This window comes from Apostichopus japonicus, chromosome 14, assembly GCF_037975245.1.
Source record: "Apostichopus japonicus isolate 1M-3 chromosome 14, ASM3797524v1, whole genome shotgun sequence".
Classification (NCBI taxonomy): Eukaryota; Metazoa; Echinodermata; class Holothuroidea; order Aspidochirotida; family Stichopodidae; genus Apostichopus; species Apostichopus japonicus.
This window is the reverse complement of record NC_092574.1, coordinates 27,862,202-27,882,195: the sequence shown is the minus strand read 5'-3', so window position 1 is coordinate 27,882,195 and position 19,994 is coordinate 27,862,202. Positions and strand designations below refer to the sequence as shown.

At 37.2% G+C, this 19,994-nt stretch overlaps 1 protein-coding gene across 1 annotated transcript in view; it reads left to right on the top strand.

Moving 5' to 3' along the window:
* LOC139980118 (complement C3-like) overlaps positions 1-19,994 on the top strand; it is an 89,386-nt gene that overhangs the window by 22,788 nt on the left and 46,604 nt on the right. The window contains exons 10-14 of the mRNA XM_071991507.1: positions 1,608-1,817; positions 2,886-3,023; positions 6,393-6,461; positions 8,845-9,036; positions 18,976-19,137. Of these exons, the coding sequence (XP_071847608.1) occupies positions 1,608-1,817; positions 2,886-3,023; positions 6,393-6,461; positions 8,845-9,036; positions 18,976-19,137 (771 nt within the window). The remainder of the gene's footprint in view (positions 1-1,607; positions 1,818-2,885; positions 3,024-6,392; positions 6,462-8,844; positions 9,037-18,975; positions 19,138-19,994) is intronic.

The window sequence follows — 19,994 nt, the reverse complement described above, 5'->3', positions numbered from 1 at the left end:
GTAATCCCATACTCTATGGGGTGCTGTAATGTGGATTAAATTAAGGTTGTAATCCTATACTCTATGGGATGCTGTAATGTGGATTAAATTAAGGTTACAGTACCAGATATAAAGCAAGGTGGGACAACCAGCAGATTACTATTCATAGCTTTAAGCTCATTAAGATATCAGCAGAGCCAAAAATATCTCAAAGTTCCTTTGCTTGACCCCATCTCTGGGGGGGGGGGGAATTGCAGAAATAATACTCCATACATTCGCTTGATTCTGTGGGCCTCTTCATATTGGAGTAAGAGCTTTAAAATATCCCTTAAAATTAGCACACTCAATTTGACATTTATCTGTTTTTGATTCCTTGCCGAGGGCAGAAGGAATCTATGCAATGGTGATGGCAGGTGTGTGTGTGTGTATGTGACACTTGCTTGTAATGCTCCAACTTCAGAAGGATAATAATATAATAATAATAAATGAGACTTATATAGCACCAAATCAGTAAACAAAAGTTACTGCTCAAAGTGCTTTACAAAGAAAGTAAATTAATTTACAAAAAAACAAGTGAAAAAATGGGTCTTAAGTAGACTTTTGAAAGTATAAAGTTTATAGCATGTCCGAATGTGATCTGGTAACTTGTTCCAGAGATAAGACCCAGAGTATTGGAAGCTTCTGTAACCATAGTTCTTCAATCGTGGTTTTGGAACGGTTAAATACAGTTTGTTGGAGGAACGAAGTGTGAGAGTTGGAGTATATGGTAAGAGAAGTTGTGACAGGTACACAGGCCGTTCAAGATGATTAGCACAGAAGGTGAGAAGATGGAAGATTATAACTGGGGTGGGTACATTTCATATTTAGTATTAGGTTCCCCTGAGTTAGATCTGGTTTGGGATTGTTGTTAATTGGTATTAAAAGAAGTTAAAAGATCAAAGTCTGGAAACCTTGTAGTGTGAAAACTCAATTATTTCTATGATGAATGGTTTTTCTGTGTCACTAACTGTCATAAGATTTGGCTGAAAGGGTTTACCCATTTCACTTATGACTGGTATAGATCTGTCGTCAACATTCAGATGGGTAACACCTTTGCAATGATCAAGTTATCTGGTATGGTGTTCTGGTACTTGGACTTATGGACACATTTTGCTCTGTTGCTATATAAATCAAGTGATTCCATGTACAGTATAAACTGATAAGGCAAGGAATCACTAAGCATGCTGGCTTTCTGGTTATGCACTTGTTAAAAGAAATTAATATGAAAGAAGGAAGTGTTGTATCTTTTCGATGAAGTATTTGAGTAATGATTTACATTCACAATAATTTGTGGTAATAGGTCTGCATATGTATTTTACTGTATTCTCTATACATGCAAGGTTTGACATTCTGCAGTGTTGAATTTAAGTGAATAACATATGAATACTTTGGTTACCTCATGTAACATTATTAAAATATTGCAATGACAATCATTTACTGAACCACTATTTAAATTACGTATTGGGTACCAGGATTTCATAGCTTAGCTAGTGAGAAGCACTGCAATTTTTGGGAGGGGTTGCTATATTATTGATATGAAATATAACGACAACAATTCCCTGTGACAAAATGACCATTTCCCTTTATAGGTTGATTTAACATATCCCAATGGCAAAGCAGCTTCTAGAGTAAATGTAGAGGTGAGTGCTACAGGTATTATGAATGATGGACAAGAACAAGTTCTGTTTGGGGAGCAGAGACAAAATGAAGATAGACCAACGTTATCAACCACCAACAACAGAGGACAAGTCAACTTCCGTATCTATGTCCCAAGTGATTGCCAGACAATTCAAATCCAGGTATGTAGGCAGTTATAAATACATTTACATGTATAGCCATGGGGTATGTCAATTAACAAAGAGCTGGCATGCTTTGGTACATTAAATGATTGCCAGAGAATTCAAATCCAGGTATGTAGGCAGTTATAAATACATTTACATGTATAGCCATTGGGTATGTCAATTAACAAAGAGCTGGCATGCTTTGGTACATTAAATGATTGCCAGAGTATTCAAATCCAGGTATGTAGGCAGTAATAAATACATAACATTTATAGCCATTGGGTATGTCAATTAATAAAAGAGCTGGCATGCTTTGGTACATTAAATGATTGCCAGAGTATTCAAATCCAGGTATGTAGGCAGTAATAAATGCATAGCATTTATAGCCATTGGGTATGTCAATTAACAAAGAGCTGGCATGCTTTGGTACATTAAATGATTGCCAGAGTATTCAAATCCAGGTATGTAGGCAGTTATAAATACAGAACATATATAGCCATTGGGTATGATCAATTAACAAAAGGCATGCTTTGGTACATTAAGTGATTGCCAGAGTATTCAAATCCAGGTATGTAGGCAGTTATAAATACAGAACATTTATAGTCATGGGGTATGTCAATTAACAAAACGAGCTGGCATGCTTTGGTACAAGTAGATTAATGCATGTGGATTTATGGAAGTAAAGTCACATGTACCAATCATTTCAAAGCAATCACCAGTAGCTATGTTTAGTTTTGTGCAAATTTTACCAAGTGCTACCAGCACTCATGTGCAGACATAATACCAATTCAAACTGAAGAGAATATATGTACAGCAAAAGATTAAATTGACGCATGTGAAATATTCATCAATATACTATAATAGTCATGTAATCAATTCGGTTATTGATTTCAAGTGTAAGCCCCTCAGAAACAGAGCAAGCCTAACTAACTAGAATTCATTCACCCTGGCAAGGAACTTTTTTGTAAATGAATCTTTCTTTGTCTATATGTTGTTCAGGAAACTAACATCATGGCTTCAGTATTATTCTACAATATGTCAAACTTACAGGCATCCTTTAATTGAGTTCTTTATCTTTACTTCTAGCTTCAAACACAGGATCAGCGGTTGATCAATGCAGATGGAACCAATAATAACGCTGAATTTCAATTTGTAGTACAGCCTTATATTAGCCCAACTACCAGTGACTTTCTGTTGATACGGCTCACTCGAGAACTTGTGAATGTAAGCATGACCACTACTGTCTTTCATTAACAAGCTAAGAGGTGATTTTGATTCCTTGCTGAAGGCAAAAGGAATCTGTGTGATGATGTTAAGTGTGAGTACATGTATGGTGTCTTGCAGGCTTGTAAACACTAAACATCAAAAAGTACATACTGGTTTAACTTCCCTCTGGTGCATGGATATGCCATAGGGAGTATAAGAACCAGTAATGTTACTCGAGAAAAAAAGTATGCGTCACGTAAAAAAGTTTGTGTCTCGATCGAACACCATTCGCATTTATTCTATGATCTACTTTTACTAGTGTAATTGTAAAGATGCCATCGTATCACTGCCTATACTTTGTGAATGTTATGCACAATATTTAGGGCAGATGGCTCAGTGGCTTAGCTTCGCTGATAGACAGGGGCAGTCCGACCCGCCCCCTCTTTTTGCCTACCCTTCTGTTTCAACCAATGTTTACCCCAAGGCCCCCCTTCATCCACCCTTGTACTTCCCTACTCACCAACTCTGTAGTACTAGCTCCATGCTTTGACCTTGCAGCGATTCCACCAAGCAACTCTTCAAAAATCCCTGTACCTAAAGGGTGCATATCTCTAAAGTCCACACAGTTCACTATACTACTGCATGTATATCGACCTGTTCGAACTTGGATTTCAGCTCAATCCTCAAAACCTGATCCAACATTTATCCTTGGCTCTTTGAAAACAATCATCAATACGAAAATTACAGCAGGCCTATATGAATAGCTTTTTATGCAATGCACATGAACATTGCACAAAATAAAATTAACTGAAGCACATGCTTAATTTGACCGCAAAAAAATTTGCAACAGAAACTACAGTGGTATTAATGCACATTTTACATTAAAGTAACTCTCAATGCAGAGAGAAGAACCATACTGTGAGATGAAATATCCTCTTCAGGATCAGAGATGTTAGCTTCCCACACAATTCATAGATTGTCTCAACTTATAACAATTTCTGATCAAAACAATGATTCAAATGTTACTGGATAGTCTCAGAAACAATTCAAGTGCATCTTGTACCAGAGTGATTGTTGTCAAAAGGTACATACTGTATGTGACAACAAGGCCTAACATTTTGATATTTTAGTGCACACAAATGATAGACTATACTGCAGACTTCGTTATCTCTACACAGGAGAAAGAAAAGTTGCAAGTAATTGTTGTCAAACAACATACTTCATGCTCATTGAGCACTACAGATGCAAGAATATTTCCAGACAATGGAAAGGGACTATAAGCCAATTAAATCACAGGAATTTTGGATAAGGATCATTGTCTATATTTAGCATGATAATCTCCGTAATGGAGTGTAGGAGTGGGAGAAATTTTGGTTCTTGTCAGAAGAAGCAGTGGTTTTGAAAAGAAAGAATGAAAGATGTTTATTCAAAACTTGTATCGTTATGGTTTTCATTGACCTATTTGTGAGTGTGTACTTGCGGTTTGTTTCTCAAAAGTTTGCGGCGTTCGGAGGCAAGCAATTTGAAGAGTTTGCGTCCCTGACCAAAACATTGCGTCCCAGACACAGAATCCTGAGAACGTGTGTGTCTGAGGTCTGGGCTTGTAAACACTGTAACTTCACCATAGAAGTTGAAATAATGCTGTATTTGTAAACAAAATAAATCCAAAAGTAAAACTTGGATTAACTTCATACTTGGAATGTGAATCACTTTAGTGAATATAAATCCTACTGTTTTCTGTGGAGGTCAAAGGTCATTTGCAGTCAACAGAGGTCAAATACTGAAAACACTCCAACTCCATAAATTAAGACTGGAACCTTGTACCTTTTGTGTAGGTCCCTGATCTGAAAATCTTGCAAAACATGATAAATCCAAAAGTTAAAGTTGAACTTCATACTCAATATATGGATTGACTTTAGTAAGAAAAAGAACCCTAAAGTTTTCTGAAGAGGTCAAAAGTCACATGGGGTTGACAAGTTCAAAGTTTGAAATCCTCTTCAAAATGATATCTCGAAAATTAAGGTGCAATTAATCTGTGAGTTCTCCAAGTTTTGTTTTTTAGTGGGAATTGTTTGTTCAACTTCAGTTCACTTTTAAGTTTTGTAAACAGGCTCATTGTACAATAGGTCTGAAGTAATCTTCATTACCCCGCCCAGGAAATGAATCTGCTTCAAATGGTTGATTCACTTGTGTAGGGTGATTTAAACACACTCAAGTGACCGTTTATCAGAGGTCAGCAGCTGGTTATCACAAATGGGCTCAAAATGTGGCTTGTTCTCTGTAATATGCATATGACTTGACTTTGGCAGTCAGTTTGGAAAATACTTCACAGGGAAAAGGCAATGTCATGTAACTCCTCATTCATTAATAATAATTACTAAAAGGGTGGTTAGCATAGCTTAGCTGACTCACTAGTAAAAAAATTGAAAAGAAAATGTCCATTTCCTTATATGTAAAACATCTGTGTGTCCTGTATTTCACATAGGGAGACTGTTTTTTCTGGAAATTGAACAACTTTGGAGTAAAAGTTCTGTATTGAAATCCTTACCACTGAATTAATTTGAATAAAGCTTTGATGAAATGCTATGAAGAACCATCCTGCTATAGGTTTGTTGTGGAGGTCAAAGATCATGTGAGGTCACCAGAGGTCATAGTGCTGAAAAACTTGTAAACACTATTTATTGCAAAGTTAAGCTGGGTGAACATACTACTAAGTGTATAGTTTCTTATTTGTGGAATGTTAGTGGTTAACGCCGGTGCCTTCCAATCATAAGGTCCCCAGTTCGAGTCACTCCAAGATTAATGTATGTCGTCCAGTTACAGAGTTGTTGACAATTGACAATTCATAATCATAGACGGTAAATATGAATCTAAGAGACTGACTTCGGCCAGCTTGCGGCTTTGATAAGCCAATGAGGCTTCTTCGTGAGTTGCTGCTTGCAGGAGGATCATACATACATACATTTGCTAGTACCCGAGAATTTGATTGTTATCTGTGGAGGTCAAAGGCCAATTGTGATCAAACTTGAAAATCTTGCATGCAGTGTTACATAGTCAATGCTGCCATAGAGAGGAATCACTAACCAGTTGTTGGTGTTCTGGTTTGGTACTCTACTGCAGCTCAGTGCCTGGTTGCATATGGAACATAGTTGCTTAGCCCAAGCTCTTACAAAATGGTGTATTGAATTATAGGTTTTGATGTAAACTTGTCAGGTGACAAGATGACCATTAGGGTTGTATAAAAGGTTACAGGGTAAGAAACAATTTGTTGTCCTGTAGACTATATATAGTTGTCTAATGTGCGTTTTGTAATCTTGGATGATTGCACAATTAACTCTAATTTCAGAGAGAGCAGGTTGCATATAATTCTTTGTATTTTGCCCATAGGTTGATTCAGATCTGGACGTAGAAGCACTGGTTGAGACCAATGATGTTGTTCCACACTTAGCGTACTATGTAAGTTTCCACATTTTCATATCTGTACTATTGTAACATATATAGCAATATCTATGTAAATACAGTAAGCACTGTAATAACCATTAAAAGTGAAGTAATAAATGTAGCCATGTGTTATCTTGCTGATGGATATAGGGAACAGGGATGGAATGTGGTTGAAATTACATGCCAGACACCTTAATGTCCTACTGAAAGCAACATATGAGAGTTATTAGCAGAGTACATCTTTAGAGTATTTGAAAAGTGTATATAAAATCATTACAAAAAAATAAAGTCAAAGCATACACCCTGTTGAGATGTTAATTATAATATTTGATTATTTATTTTGAAAAGTGGATTATGATGTGATATTCCATGGAAATAAAAATAACAACTATACATACCCTTTGAGCTGTTGCTTCATTCTGGTCATACATGTGTTTTACTTTAATACTTCAAAAGACAAAAAAACAAAGGGTTATGATCTTTACATTGTATTTATAGATGGACAATGTCATGTGTTGTGTTCGTTAATGACAAGCAACATGTAGTGCAATCTCTTCTGCAAACTTTAATAATCATTCATGTACTTAGTGTATAAACTTTGACAGTTTTTTATTTGATCCATTTTAATTAGAAATAAACAGAATATATTTAGTGTGATATTGTGTGTGTGTCTCTCTGTGTTTTGTTAAGACCAGGCATTTAAATATGTTTTTTCATTATGAACAGCTTGTATGAATTGCATATATTTGGTATGCACATTAGTGAGATCTTAGTTTCTGCTGTATTTTAGTTTATGTGAAATGTCATTTGAAGCTATATAAACTGACAAAACATATTCATTGTTAAACTCAAGTTTTCTCTTGTAACCATGTAGAGTAATAGTTATATACTTAATCTTAAGTAGAGGTCAATAGTAAAAGTTTGAGACTAACACTTGTAAACAAGCTAAATTATGAATACCAGTTCTGGTGAATCTTATGGTTGATGGAGGTCAAAGGTCATTTGATGTTCCTAAATGCTAAAGTTGGTAAATTGTATTATCATTCTTTCAGTTTGAAAAGTGTTCAGTCAAATCAGATTTGGTAGGTAACTAGTGAAAGAACATACCACAGAGAAGTTCTAATAATTATTGCAAATAGGAAAATGCTAAAGGAAAGCTGTTGTGTCAGTAAGTTGTTCAAATATTTAAGAATTTTAATGAAATAAAGCCATGTAGCCTTAATTCATCCATTGATAGCAACTGGTAAATGTAATCCATCCAGCTCTGTTTAAATTAATAAAGGAATAAATATAGCATGGCTGTGCATAGTCTTGGCCAAGTCGTTTGTAATACTCTTTTTCTCGCGTACAAACTGTACATGCCTCAGAGTCCATTTCAGCCTACCACGAATTTGCTCGCCCACCGTATTTTACGCTCGAGGATCTGTCCGATACAAACGTCTTGGACATTTCTCCAAAGATGGGCGTGAACTTATACAAACCACAAAATCTCTATTCATATTATTGTTACAAAGTTACTTGTCATGTGAGATCATATATCTTCAACAGCAATTAGAGACTTTCTCGCGGTGTACAAACCAATCTAAGGCCAAGTGATTGTTCTGGCAGGGGGTGAATAAACATTTTGGGGAAAGTGGGCCCAATTGGCAAACCTTATTGGCTTCTTCGCTTTTCCGAAGCAAATCTGCCAAAATCAAAGGAAAACATAAGATAGCTTGGGAGAAATGTGCAAGATCCTAGTGTTAAATTAAAGCGTTGCCACGGGCGTTCTCTGTGCAGTACAGCAAATAGATATGGGAAAATAGCTTTTTGAAAAGGAAGGTACACTAGATTATATACTAGGGTCTTTACAAGACTAGGCTGTGCATTATCTATGATTCTTGATAACACAGGAAGGCTTTGCATGCTTGACATAAGGAAATTTTGGCATAAGAATATATTGTACAATGCTTATTAGTGATTTACTTGGTTGGTTAAAGAAATGGGTATTACAAGTTCCTCTACAAAGGTGTTAGCTATTTAATTCACTCCTGGTTAAGTAATTTCCTTGGACAAATTAGTGATGTCAATCAGGTATTAACTGAGTGAAATATTTTTGGCAAGAAATCACATAGCCACTGGGTTGTCTGGTTGAGTATATAGAGTGTGATAAGTATGTTGAACATAAGACACAATCTGCACGAACAACATCCAACCTACCAAGTTCATAAACTTGAGGATGAGGTGTACGTAGTGTGTTGAGCAAAGTGTCAGACTGAAGTTAATTAAAGGTTTTCTATTATTATTTTAATGGTCCTTTAAATTGTCATTATCATCTACTGCATGGCTTATAGACCTCCTACCTAAACATATAAGAGATTTAATAAATAATAAAATAGTATTTTTGATCCCATGACAGGTGCTGACTAAAGGCCGCATTGTCCATGCGGGTCTAGTGAACAGTCGCATTGATAACTTACAGGGATTTAGAATACCTGTATCATATGACATGGTACCCTCTGCCCGTATTGTTGCCTATTATATCAACCAACATGGGCATGTTATAGCTGATTCTCTGTGGATTGAGATTCAAAAAGTCTGTGAGAATCAGGTGAGTACCCTCTTGTAAATTTTTAGCTCCATTGCTGCAGCCAATGAATTATTGACATACAAACACACATATAAAAACCACCACCATTACATCATCGCCATGGATCACTACTAAGAATAGTGTTAAGGCAAAGAACAGTTAGTGAAAGTTGATTGAATATAATCTATAACACACACAAAACACATGGAATGGTGAGCAGGCCTTGACAAATACAGTCGTCAACTTGAATTTTAACTTTGGCGAACAGAAAATGCACTACGCTAAACATTTTGGCGAGTGACTTGTGGGCTAGTCAAACCCCAATATTAGCAAGGCTATCAGTACAAAAAATTTCACAGAATAATGAAAGCAGTACCTTGGCGAACTTACAGGAAGGTCTCATGTACAGAGATTTTTCACAAACTTCACTGAGCATTTATAAACGTATACAGTGAAAGCAATTCTTATATAACAATTTATTACAGGGTACGTTTTGAGCTTACAAAGAACATGTGTTTTAAAGGCATTCATAAATATGTTGTGTTTATATGTTAATTTCTCTACCAATTAAAAAAGTTTATTGAACATCGATATCACGATGGCTTGTTTATGCGCAGGCAACCCCTACACAGTAGAGTATAGTACTAGCGATCCAAGTAGACTACTAACAGTAAACATGTGGAAATCCCCATCTGAAATTTAGATATATGAACATTAAGTTACTATAATCAAAAAATTTAACAAGTTGTGACCCATTTATTTCGAGTTTCGCGATATTAAATTTAAATAAAGTTAATGACACAAGACCGCTTAAGAGTTGATCTGAAGAAAACAATCCAAGATACACGATTATCTGTCATTTTGGTAGAACATTTTAGACGACAAAGCATGGAACAACAGTAGGATAAAATAAATTGCTTTGATTTAGGCAGTATAATGGAGTAAAAGTGATATTTTTCGCACACAAATCTGCAGCTAAAACAAAAGATACATAATTGGGAAAATGTACAAAGTTGCGCTATTGGAGTAGCCATTCATATTAGCATTGAGGTACTGTATAGGCTTAGGAATCGCGCACACGTAACTACTGTATAGTATATGTTTGTACTCGAGGAGCCCCAATGTAACAGAAGCCAAGCTAACTTTGTAGGTATTGTTGCAGATGTTTTATTTTTAAATGTTTGAGACACTACAGTAGGCCTAGCTGCCAATTTTGGATTCTGTGACATTGTTTACTTTGGTCATCACTTACTTTTGGTGGAAAAAGTTTAAATTTCATACTGCACAGAAACATAATTTTCCAATGTGCAGTAAAGTAGCACCATGTATTGCCTAAGTGCCTAACCTTTGTTTACAGAGAGGAATGATGTTGTAGATCTGTACTATGTAGACTTGAACAGCGAATATAGTGGCGAGTGAATTTTGCGTTTTGGCCAGTAGATTTTTAGTCACAGTCGCCAAATGGCGAGTACTTTTAGAAATATTTGTCAAGGCCTGCTTTCAAGGTTTTTGGACCATCATAGATTGTACAAAACACTTTGCAAATGTCAATTTAGGATACAACATATTTGATGTATACTAGTGGATTCTGTGTGGAAGACCAAAGGGCATGCTCTATGCTTGTGTGTGTGTATGCATGTATGTGTGTATATTGCATGTCGTGTATCTTAACAATAAATGATCACTCAAAGATGACGCTTTCACACACGTTTTCGGTTGGTTGCCAAGAGGCTGTATTTAGTCGTAACAATACCACAACCTTCCCCCCTCTGATAGAAAAGATTTAACATCCCCAAAAATCACAAAACTTAAATGAATAGATACATGCTATAAATCAAACACTTTCTTGGGCTTTGGTTGTCTCTGGGATCTGTGTAGAATAGGAGATTGGGCCCCCTTCTTTTGATCAACTGAAATGTTAGTGGGAGTTGTCAAGTTTGGGGAGACCGATGGTATGGGCTGAGACAAGGGAATCAATGAAGTCAGGTCCCTATGTTCATCTGACTGAAATCTGGCAAGTTGTTCTGGTGAACTTTCACTGCAAAAGTCTTGAGCAGCCTTACTGACACCATTTCCTTTAAGCTGGTTAATGTGCCGTTTCCAAATGTTATTTTCTACTTGAACCTTGTATGTAAGTGGACCAAGTACTTCCACTACTTCACCTTCTACCCAACGTTCAGTATTCAGCCTGTAATCCCTAACCCGGACTGAGTCTCCTAAATTCAGTTGCCTAGGCAGTGCTTTGGGTTCATCCCCCCTCTGCCTCTTTCTGACTGCCTTGGCCAGATTAGGCCTCAAATGATCAAGGCGTGTCCTAATTTCTCTACCCATGAACCTTTTTGTGGGCGTTTTCCTTGTGAGAGTATGTGGGGTGGACCGATATGAGAGTAAGAACCGTGCCACTTTTGTTTGGATGGAGCCGGCTGCACCTTTTGAGGCTTTCATTGCCATCTTAAAGGTCTTTACAAACCTTTCTGCTTCACCATTTGTGGCAGGGTGTCGGGGAGGGGATCTGACATGCTTAATTGCGTTTTCTTTCAAAAAGGTCTCAAATTCATGTGAAATGAACTGAGGACCATTGTCCGAAACCAGCTGCTCGGGAAGTCCCCAACTTGCAAATATTTTGCGGAGTGCTGATATGGTGCACTCAGTAGTAGTGCTTTCCATAACCACTACATCTGCCCACTTTGAGTGTGCATCTATGATTAGTAAATACATCTTTCCTAAGAAAGGACCTGCAAAATCAATATGCACTCTTTCCCCAGGGCAAGAAGGGTATATCCAGGGGTTAACTGGTGCTTTAATTGGATCAGCCAGTTGTGAGCACACATTACAACTTCTCACCATCTCTTCAATGTCCTGATCAATCCTTGGCCAGAAAACATGCATCCTGGCCAATGATTTCATTCTCACAATACCAATATGCTCTTTGTGTAACTCATTCAACACAACTCCTTTCAATTTGTCTGGAATTACAACTCTTAAACCCCAAAGGAGGCATCCCTCTTCCACTGTTAATTCATCTCTCTTTCTCTTCCAACAAGTATATTCTTCAGTCAAATCTTCGGGCCACCCCTGGACAGTAAAATACAGTACCCTTGAGAGATGTTTATCCCTCATGGTTTCTGTCTTAATCTGGTTTGAACTAACTGGCAATCTCTTAACTTGATTTATATTTACTGCTGTTGCCTCATCTGTCCAAAACACTGAAAAATCTGTATCAGCTGACTGCTGATTGTGATCCTGAATAGGGAGTCTTGACAAGAAGTCAGCATTTGAATTTTCTTTTGTGGATTGATACTTTTTTGTCATAATTATATGCACTGAGAATAATTGCCCAGCGCTGAAGCCTGGACACTGCAATCACTGGTATGCCCTTTTTAGGCCCAAAGATTAAGCTTAATGGCTTGTTGTCTGTCAGCAAGGTAAATTTGCATGCAAACAAATACTGGTGAAAAACGCTTAGTGGCAAAAATGATAGCTAACGCCTCCCTTTCCAATTGTGAGTAGTTCCTCTCTGCCTGAGTGAGAGAACGGGAAGCATATGCTATTGGCCTCTCCACTCCATCAATAATATGAGATATAACAGCTCCCACCCCCCTTGGTGAGGCATCTGTGGCAAGATGAAGCTCACCTCTTGGGTCATAGTGTACCAAAACTTTGGATGAGCTCAAAAGCTGCTTGACTTCGTTTAGAGCTGTTTCACATTCTTGGGTCCAGACGAATGTCTTGTCCCCTTTAAGCTCATTTAGTGGGGCCATTACAGCTGCAAGACTTGGCAGAAACTGCCGGTAATAGCTAATTAAACCACACAATGTGTGTAACTCCTGCTGATTGGTGGGGCTCGGGGCATTTATGATAGCCTCTACCTTTGACTGTGGGTGCAATTCCCTCAGCATTTAACACGAACCCTAGATATTCTACTGTGTCTTGCATGAATGTACACTTACTTTTCTTGACTCGAAGTCCCCATTCACTTAACCGAGTTAATACTGCATGTAAATTTTCCATGTGTTCTTTGTCATTACCACAAGTCACAATTAGGTGATCTACATAGCACACAACACCTTTTAACCCACTTAGTATTTTCTCCATCAATTCTTGGAAGATGGCAGTGGCACTAGCTATGCCAAATGGTAACCTGGTATACCTAAACAATCCCAGGTGAGTATTTATACACACATAGTCTCTTGATGACTCATCTATCTGCACTTGTTGATATGCATGGGTAAGATCTAACTTGGTAAATTTCTCACCCCCATTTAACTTTGTGAAGAGCTCATTTGCTTTTGGTAGGGGGTACTCTTTAATCTTTAGGCATGGATTCACTGTGACCTTATAGTCACCGCACACTCTAACACTACTGTCAGGCTTTCTGACCGGTACAATCGGGGCTGCCCAGTTGGAGTAATCTACTTTTTCTAGTACTCCCAACTGAACCATTCTTTCCAACTCTTCCCCAACTTTAGACTTTAATGCAAAAGGAATGGGTCGGGCTTTGAAGAATTTTGGCTCTGCCCCCTCTACAAGCTCTAATTTTACCTTCACTCCCTTTACACAACCCAAGTCATCCTTGAAAACATCATAATTAGAAATAGAATCTGTCAGTTTTGTTACTTGGTTGACCTGAAACACCTTTTTCCAGTCTACTCTCAAATCTGACAACCAGTCACGTCCCATTAGGCTGGGATTATCACCCTTTATCACCAGCAAAGGAAGTACACATTTCTGCTTGTTATATTCCACCTTTACACTTATGGTACCACACAAATCTATCTTTTGCCCGGTCACTGTTTTCAAGAGAACCGGGACAGGTCTCAACCTTGCCCTTGAGAACCTCTGTCTATATTCCTTGTAGGATATGATAGATTTTCCTGAACCAGTGTCTATCTCCATATTAACATTCTTATCGTTTATTTTCACCCTTGCCATGAGTGGTTTATCACCATCACTTTTCCTCTCATGGGCAATTTTAATAGTGTACACTGGCCAAGCACTTTTACTCCCATTACTGTCCATATCACTATCTTTATCATCATCACTTGTTGACTCTTCATCTCCCATGTATTTTACTTTTGAATCACACTTCTTTTTGGACTTGTTACCACTGTGTTTTGAAAACCTCATTCTCCTGCCCCCAGTTGCCCTATCAGAGATATCCCTACCTCTACACTGACTAGCTAAATGACCTCTTTTACCACACTTACTACAATCTGCATTTTTGTGCCTACAAACCGTTTTGATATGCCCTGGCTTCCCGCAACAGTAACATCTGACATGCTCCATGTTCACAGCATTTACTGCTGAATTAGCTGTTCCTGCTGCACCTCGTACCATTGCTGTGTTTGCGCTAGCTGTTTCAAGACTCACCGCCTCGCTGAATGCCTTCTCCAAGGTCAGCTTATCATCACGAGAGAAAAGGCGTCTCTGAGCATGTTCATCACTGAGCCCAAACACAAATTCGTCACGTAAGGCATCATTTAGGAATCGGTCGAAGTTACATGTACTAGCCAGTCTCTTCAATTCTGCGAGGTATTGCGTAACACTTTCACCAGGAGCCTGCTTTCTTGCATAGAATTTGAATCTCTCTGCCATGGCAGGTGGTGTGGGACTGAAATGATTTTTTAACTTGTCGGTTATGTCCTTAAATGTCATTTCTGATGGTTTGTTGGGTGATACTAAGTCTTTCAACAGGCTGTAGGTCTTACTCCCCATCGCTGCAATGAGTACTGCAACTTTCTTTATATCTGTGGTCACATCGTTCACAATGAAGTATTGTTCTAATCTCTCACAATAGGAACCCCACTGTTCCTCAGAATTGTAGGCTTCCAATGTAGTAGTTGCCATCTCTGCTTTCAAAAATTTCTAAACAACTCCAGTAGCAATGTTAGTTCAGCTTTGGTAAGGTAACGTTTCTCACACTATTCACAGTCAAGGGTATTACCTACTGTATTACGTATATTGGCCTAGCCAATGCAATACAGCACTGCACAGGTACAACACATTGACAATTAGCACTCACAAAAGTTATCTCGAAAAATCTTCACCATCACACATATTTTTTTGGCTCCTGGCTGCTTAGAAGTGACTATAAGATCCAACAATCTTCACAGGCTACTTAGATATCCCATCCTCGTCGCCATTTTGTCTATATCTTAACAATAAATGATCACTCAAAGATGACGCTTTCACATACGTTTTCGGTTGGTTGCCAAGAGGCTGTATTTAGTCGTAACAATACCACATTGCATGTTGGGTTTTTTTAACTGCATACTTTAAATGTGGATCTGTCTTTGAGAGTACAATAACCCTATTGTTTTTTGGAAGTTCATAGTTGAACATGTAAAGTCTGTAATCCTTGTAAACACCACAACCACAAACTTCAAACTTGGATAAAAATAATATTTAATCTGTGTATCCTATGCCTTAAGTACAAGAAACCCTGACCAGTACGAGAGCATATTGCTTTTTGTAGGGTCAAAAGGTATTTGGGTTTACCAGAGGTCAGAATCTAAATTCTCTATAAACAAAGTAACTGGAATCAAAAGTGGAATGAAATTCATACCTAGTAATAGATTCTCATTTGTGAGTAACAAAATGTATTTTTGGTGTGAGACTATTTGAGGTCAATGATAAATCCAAAGTAAAACTTTAATGAACTTCATACTTGGTGTATGGATCAACCTTGCTGAGTCCAACTGTACTGAGTACAAGAGTACTACTGTTGTCTGCAGAGGTCAAAGGGCATTTGAGGTCAACAGAGGTAAAAGTCTGTAAACCATGAACTCACTTTAACTCCACAAGCAAATCTTTAATGAATTTTATAATTAATATTTGGATCCACCTTCAACTTTTCTGTGGAGTTCTGAGGTCAACAGAGGTGACAGTCTGAAAACCATTGAAACAGGATAACTCAAAGAATATGCTTGGATGAACTTCATACATTCACTCTAAAACCCAACTCAGCGTATAATATAGGAGCATACATAAGCCTAATTTTACTCCGCATATAGGCTATGCAGGCCTTCAGTCACATCTATATATGTTAAGACTGTAAACAAAATGGTGCACATTTATGTAAAAGTAAATGAACATACAGTAGTTGATCAAAACTATCTTGGGCTGGAATTGTAAAAAAAATTACACTTAATCACATGAAGATAGAAGGGAATATCTCCAAATAATGAAATTACAGAAGAATACATTTTAGTTTTATCCTTTTTTTCTAGAACCAATAAAAATGTAACATCAAATGGTGAACGTGGCTAGTAATTTTTATGAATTTCCAAACCAAGTTGTAACGGCTTGGGCCATGTAGTCGTTGTTTTGTCATGTTCCCGGTACCATGTTCCCATCACTAGTCAACACTGGTCAAAATCTGAAAACCTTGAAATCACAATATCTCCCATAGAAAAGCTTGTATAAACTTCATACATATGATGGGGATACACCTCATTAAACACAAGAGTGGTAACGTTTTCTGCAGAAAACCTGGTCAACATGATAACTAAATAAGTACAAGTACCTCATTGAAATTGGTGGAGGTCAAATGTCTCTGCAGTCACTATTGGTCATAGTCTGAAATACCTTGTTAACATGAAAACTCAAAAATGTATGTACTTGTTGAACTTCATTCTTACTATGTTGATCCAACATAGTGAGTACAAGAACCCTATTGATATTGGTAGAGGTCAATGATCATTTGAGGTCAACAGAGATTAGAATTAGTGAAGAGTGCTTCTTGGTTGTAGTTCATATGTGGTATGTAGCTCCCCCTTGGTGAGTGCATCTAGATGCTATCAAAACTGGTGGATGTCACAGCTCAAAGTATGAAAACATTTCAAACCTGATACTGATAACCCTTAAAGTGAGGGTTGGATGAATGTCGTACTAAGTACATATGATCCATATTATTGAGTACAAGAACCCTTTTCTTTTCTGTGAGGGTCAAAGGACATTTGAGAACTGAACAGGTCAAAGGCTTGGAACTTTTTAAGCATGCACCTTAAACTCAATGGGAGCATCTTTGTTGAAGTTTATTTACGTTAATATGCAGGTCTGAAAACCATGTAGACATAAACCGCAAAAGTAAAGCTTCGATAATGAACTTCTTACTTGATAGGTAGGTCCACATTTGTGCAAATATCTTGTTGATCAGTAATAGTCAACACATAAGAATTTTTCTGTAGTGTTTTTATCGTCCTCGTACAAAGTGTGGCAAGGAATCACTAAGTCAACTGACTAAAGTAATCAACTTCAGCTAGTAGAAAGTACTATAAGTTCTTCATGAGGTCAGTGAAATGAATAGATTTCTTTTGTGTCCAAATTTCTGTAGGAATTTGAACAGTAGTGTTTGCTGTGATATGTCTTGGTTCCCAATATCAGTACATCATCTCACTGTGCAGTAAAGATACCACATAAATGTATTAAGGGTTAGTTTAACTTTATGATTGGTAAAGAGTTGGCAGAAATCAAAGTGGACACATTGTGGCACAATTCATCTTACAAACCCAAGGTCCTAATTTAACCTTCATTAAATTTGCTAGTGGCCTTTCTTACCACATAGGTCTTGTCTTTTAAGCAAACAAAAATAGTTGAATCAATGTTCTTTTCTACAACCCATAAGAGTTGGTGAACTATTTGAAAATAAAAATTACATCAGTTAATCGAGATGCTCTTGTAAGCATTGAATTATTTCTTATCTCAAATATATGCAATCATTACCATATTAAGCAAAAAGTGCAAATTAGTTTAATCTGACTGCTGACATGATAATTAAAATACTTTCAATTGAATTTGATTACAGCAGAGAAATAGCATTCTCCATATATTTACCAACAGAACTGTTGGTGTCCCTCCATTACCCTCTAAAATGACCCTCCATTACTGTGAGAAATAAGTCTGGATGTAAAATTGGAAATTTATTCCTTAATTACCTCATTTTTGATTATTTAAATAAATCTGTCTGCCAACACTTCAAATGAATTTTATGCCAAGTAGTTTCTTCACAACTATGATATAGTGAAATTAGTGAGTCACGAAACTATTTGCCAAATCAGGTGTTTTAATTTTGTGTCCTATGGGGTACCATCGTGTTTGCATCAAAATAGCTTAGTCATAATAACAGTTAGCTGTAATAAAAGTATAACTCTGAAATAGCTAAATATTCGGCTAAATAACCAAACAGTGAATGCCATAAAATTGTCATGGGCTAATGAACTAGGATGCAAGATTATGGGTAGATTCAGATGTCCCTCCAGTACCACTTGAACTGCCCTTAATTCTCTGTTATGGTGAACAGGCAAAATGGGATGGTTTCCTTTCATGTTGAAATACATTAGACGCATTCTCAGTATGTAGATCTACCTAAGTGATTAAAAACACTTATTGTTATCTACAATGATCAAAGGTCATTTGAGGTCAACAGAGGTGGAAGTCTCAAAATCTTGTGAAATTGATAACTTGTACAGCAGTATTTGGATGAATTCCACACTTGGTATGAAGATCGACCTTATGAGTGTAAGGAACTGTTAGTTTTTAGTGTCAGTGAAAGGTTACCAGAGGTCAAAGTCAAAATATTTGTAGGTGCAATGACTTTAACAGTGCAGCCTTGATGAAATTCATACTTGGTATGTTGATCCACCTTAATGAATGCAAGGGACTGTTAGTTTTGGTGGCTGTGAAAGGTCACTTGTGTTCACCAGCTCGGTCAAAAGTCTTGAAACCTTGTAAACATAATTTATTCCTAAATTTAAGAGTGTAGCTTCACCTTACTGAGTACCTGACCTCTTATTAGTGGAGATCAAAGGTTGTTGGGGTCAGATATTGAAATTCTTGTGTGTCATTTTACAATAAATATTCCCCTCTAATACATGGCAAGGAATCACTTTGACTGCTGGCTTTATAGTTTACTTATTTTGTTCGGATAAATAAAATGAAAGCGTGTCTTTTCCTCTGAAGGTGTCTGTTAGTGTGATGCAAAGACGATCACAAGACATATTTCGACCAGATGAGACAATTGAGCTAATAGTTGATGCATTACCCTCTACGACAGTTGGCCTTTTGGCAGTGGATAAAGCAGTGTATCTCTTGAGAGACTACCATAGACTCACCAAGGATAAGGTAACAACCGGTGCAGGTCTTTGCATGCATTTCATATCTAGTTTAGAATTGTATTTGCATTGAGTTTGTACCAATCTACCATACCTGATCAGTAAAGGTATGGTGAGGTATCTAGACACATACCTTACTGTACCTTAAAATACATGAAGTGAGAAGGAGTAAAGGGCAGTCATATTATTGTAGCCATATAGTATCTTTTATTTTGAGTGGGGCCAGTATCCAGATATATGTGTATATTCTATAATGCAGTCAGAATTGTTCAGGTCAAACTCATTTCAAAGTATACAATTTTAAAACTATGTATGCAGTGCAAGTGGAAGAAACATGTTGGGCTATGAAGTTGTACAAAACACATTTAAGGCTATAAGTGATCATTATGTGAGTATTTTACAGATAGATTTTCTAATATTTACTAGTCAGTAATAATGTCAGTGGTAGTTGTGCCAAAGGAACTATGCTACTCTAGGAATAGTGAGCAACAGTCACATGCTTTTTTAAGATGTAAAAAAAGAAGAGGATGGGTTCAAATCTGCAGCTCTCCAAGAGGCTTGGTCAGATTGTCAGCAACCTAGGTTTAAGCAATTCAGTCCGTAAAGGTTTCTAAATGTTAGTTCGTGAGTGGTTTGGAACTTGATGAGAAGCTCCATTTTAAATTGTGTTTACATCTGTGACTGCTACACACAGACACCATTGCTCTGTGAACCAAAACAAGTGTACAATCTTGAAATTATTACTCTGACAGGCTAATACATTTATTGGTGCAAGTCATTTTGCAAAGGTTGTTCAAAATGTTCTAGTTTATCATCGAAAACTAGGACCACGTCACAGTTGAAATTATTTGAATGAAGTAACTTTTG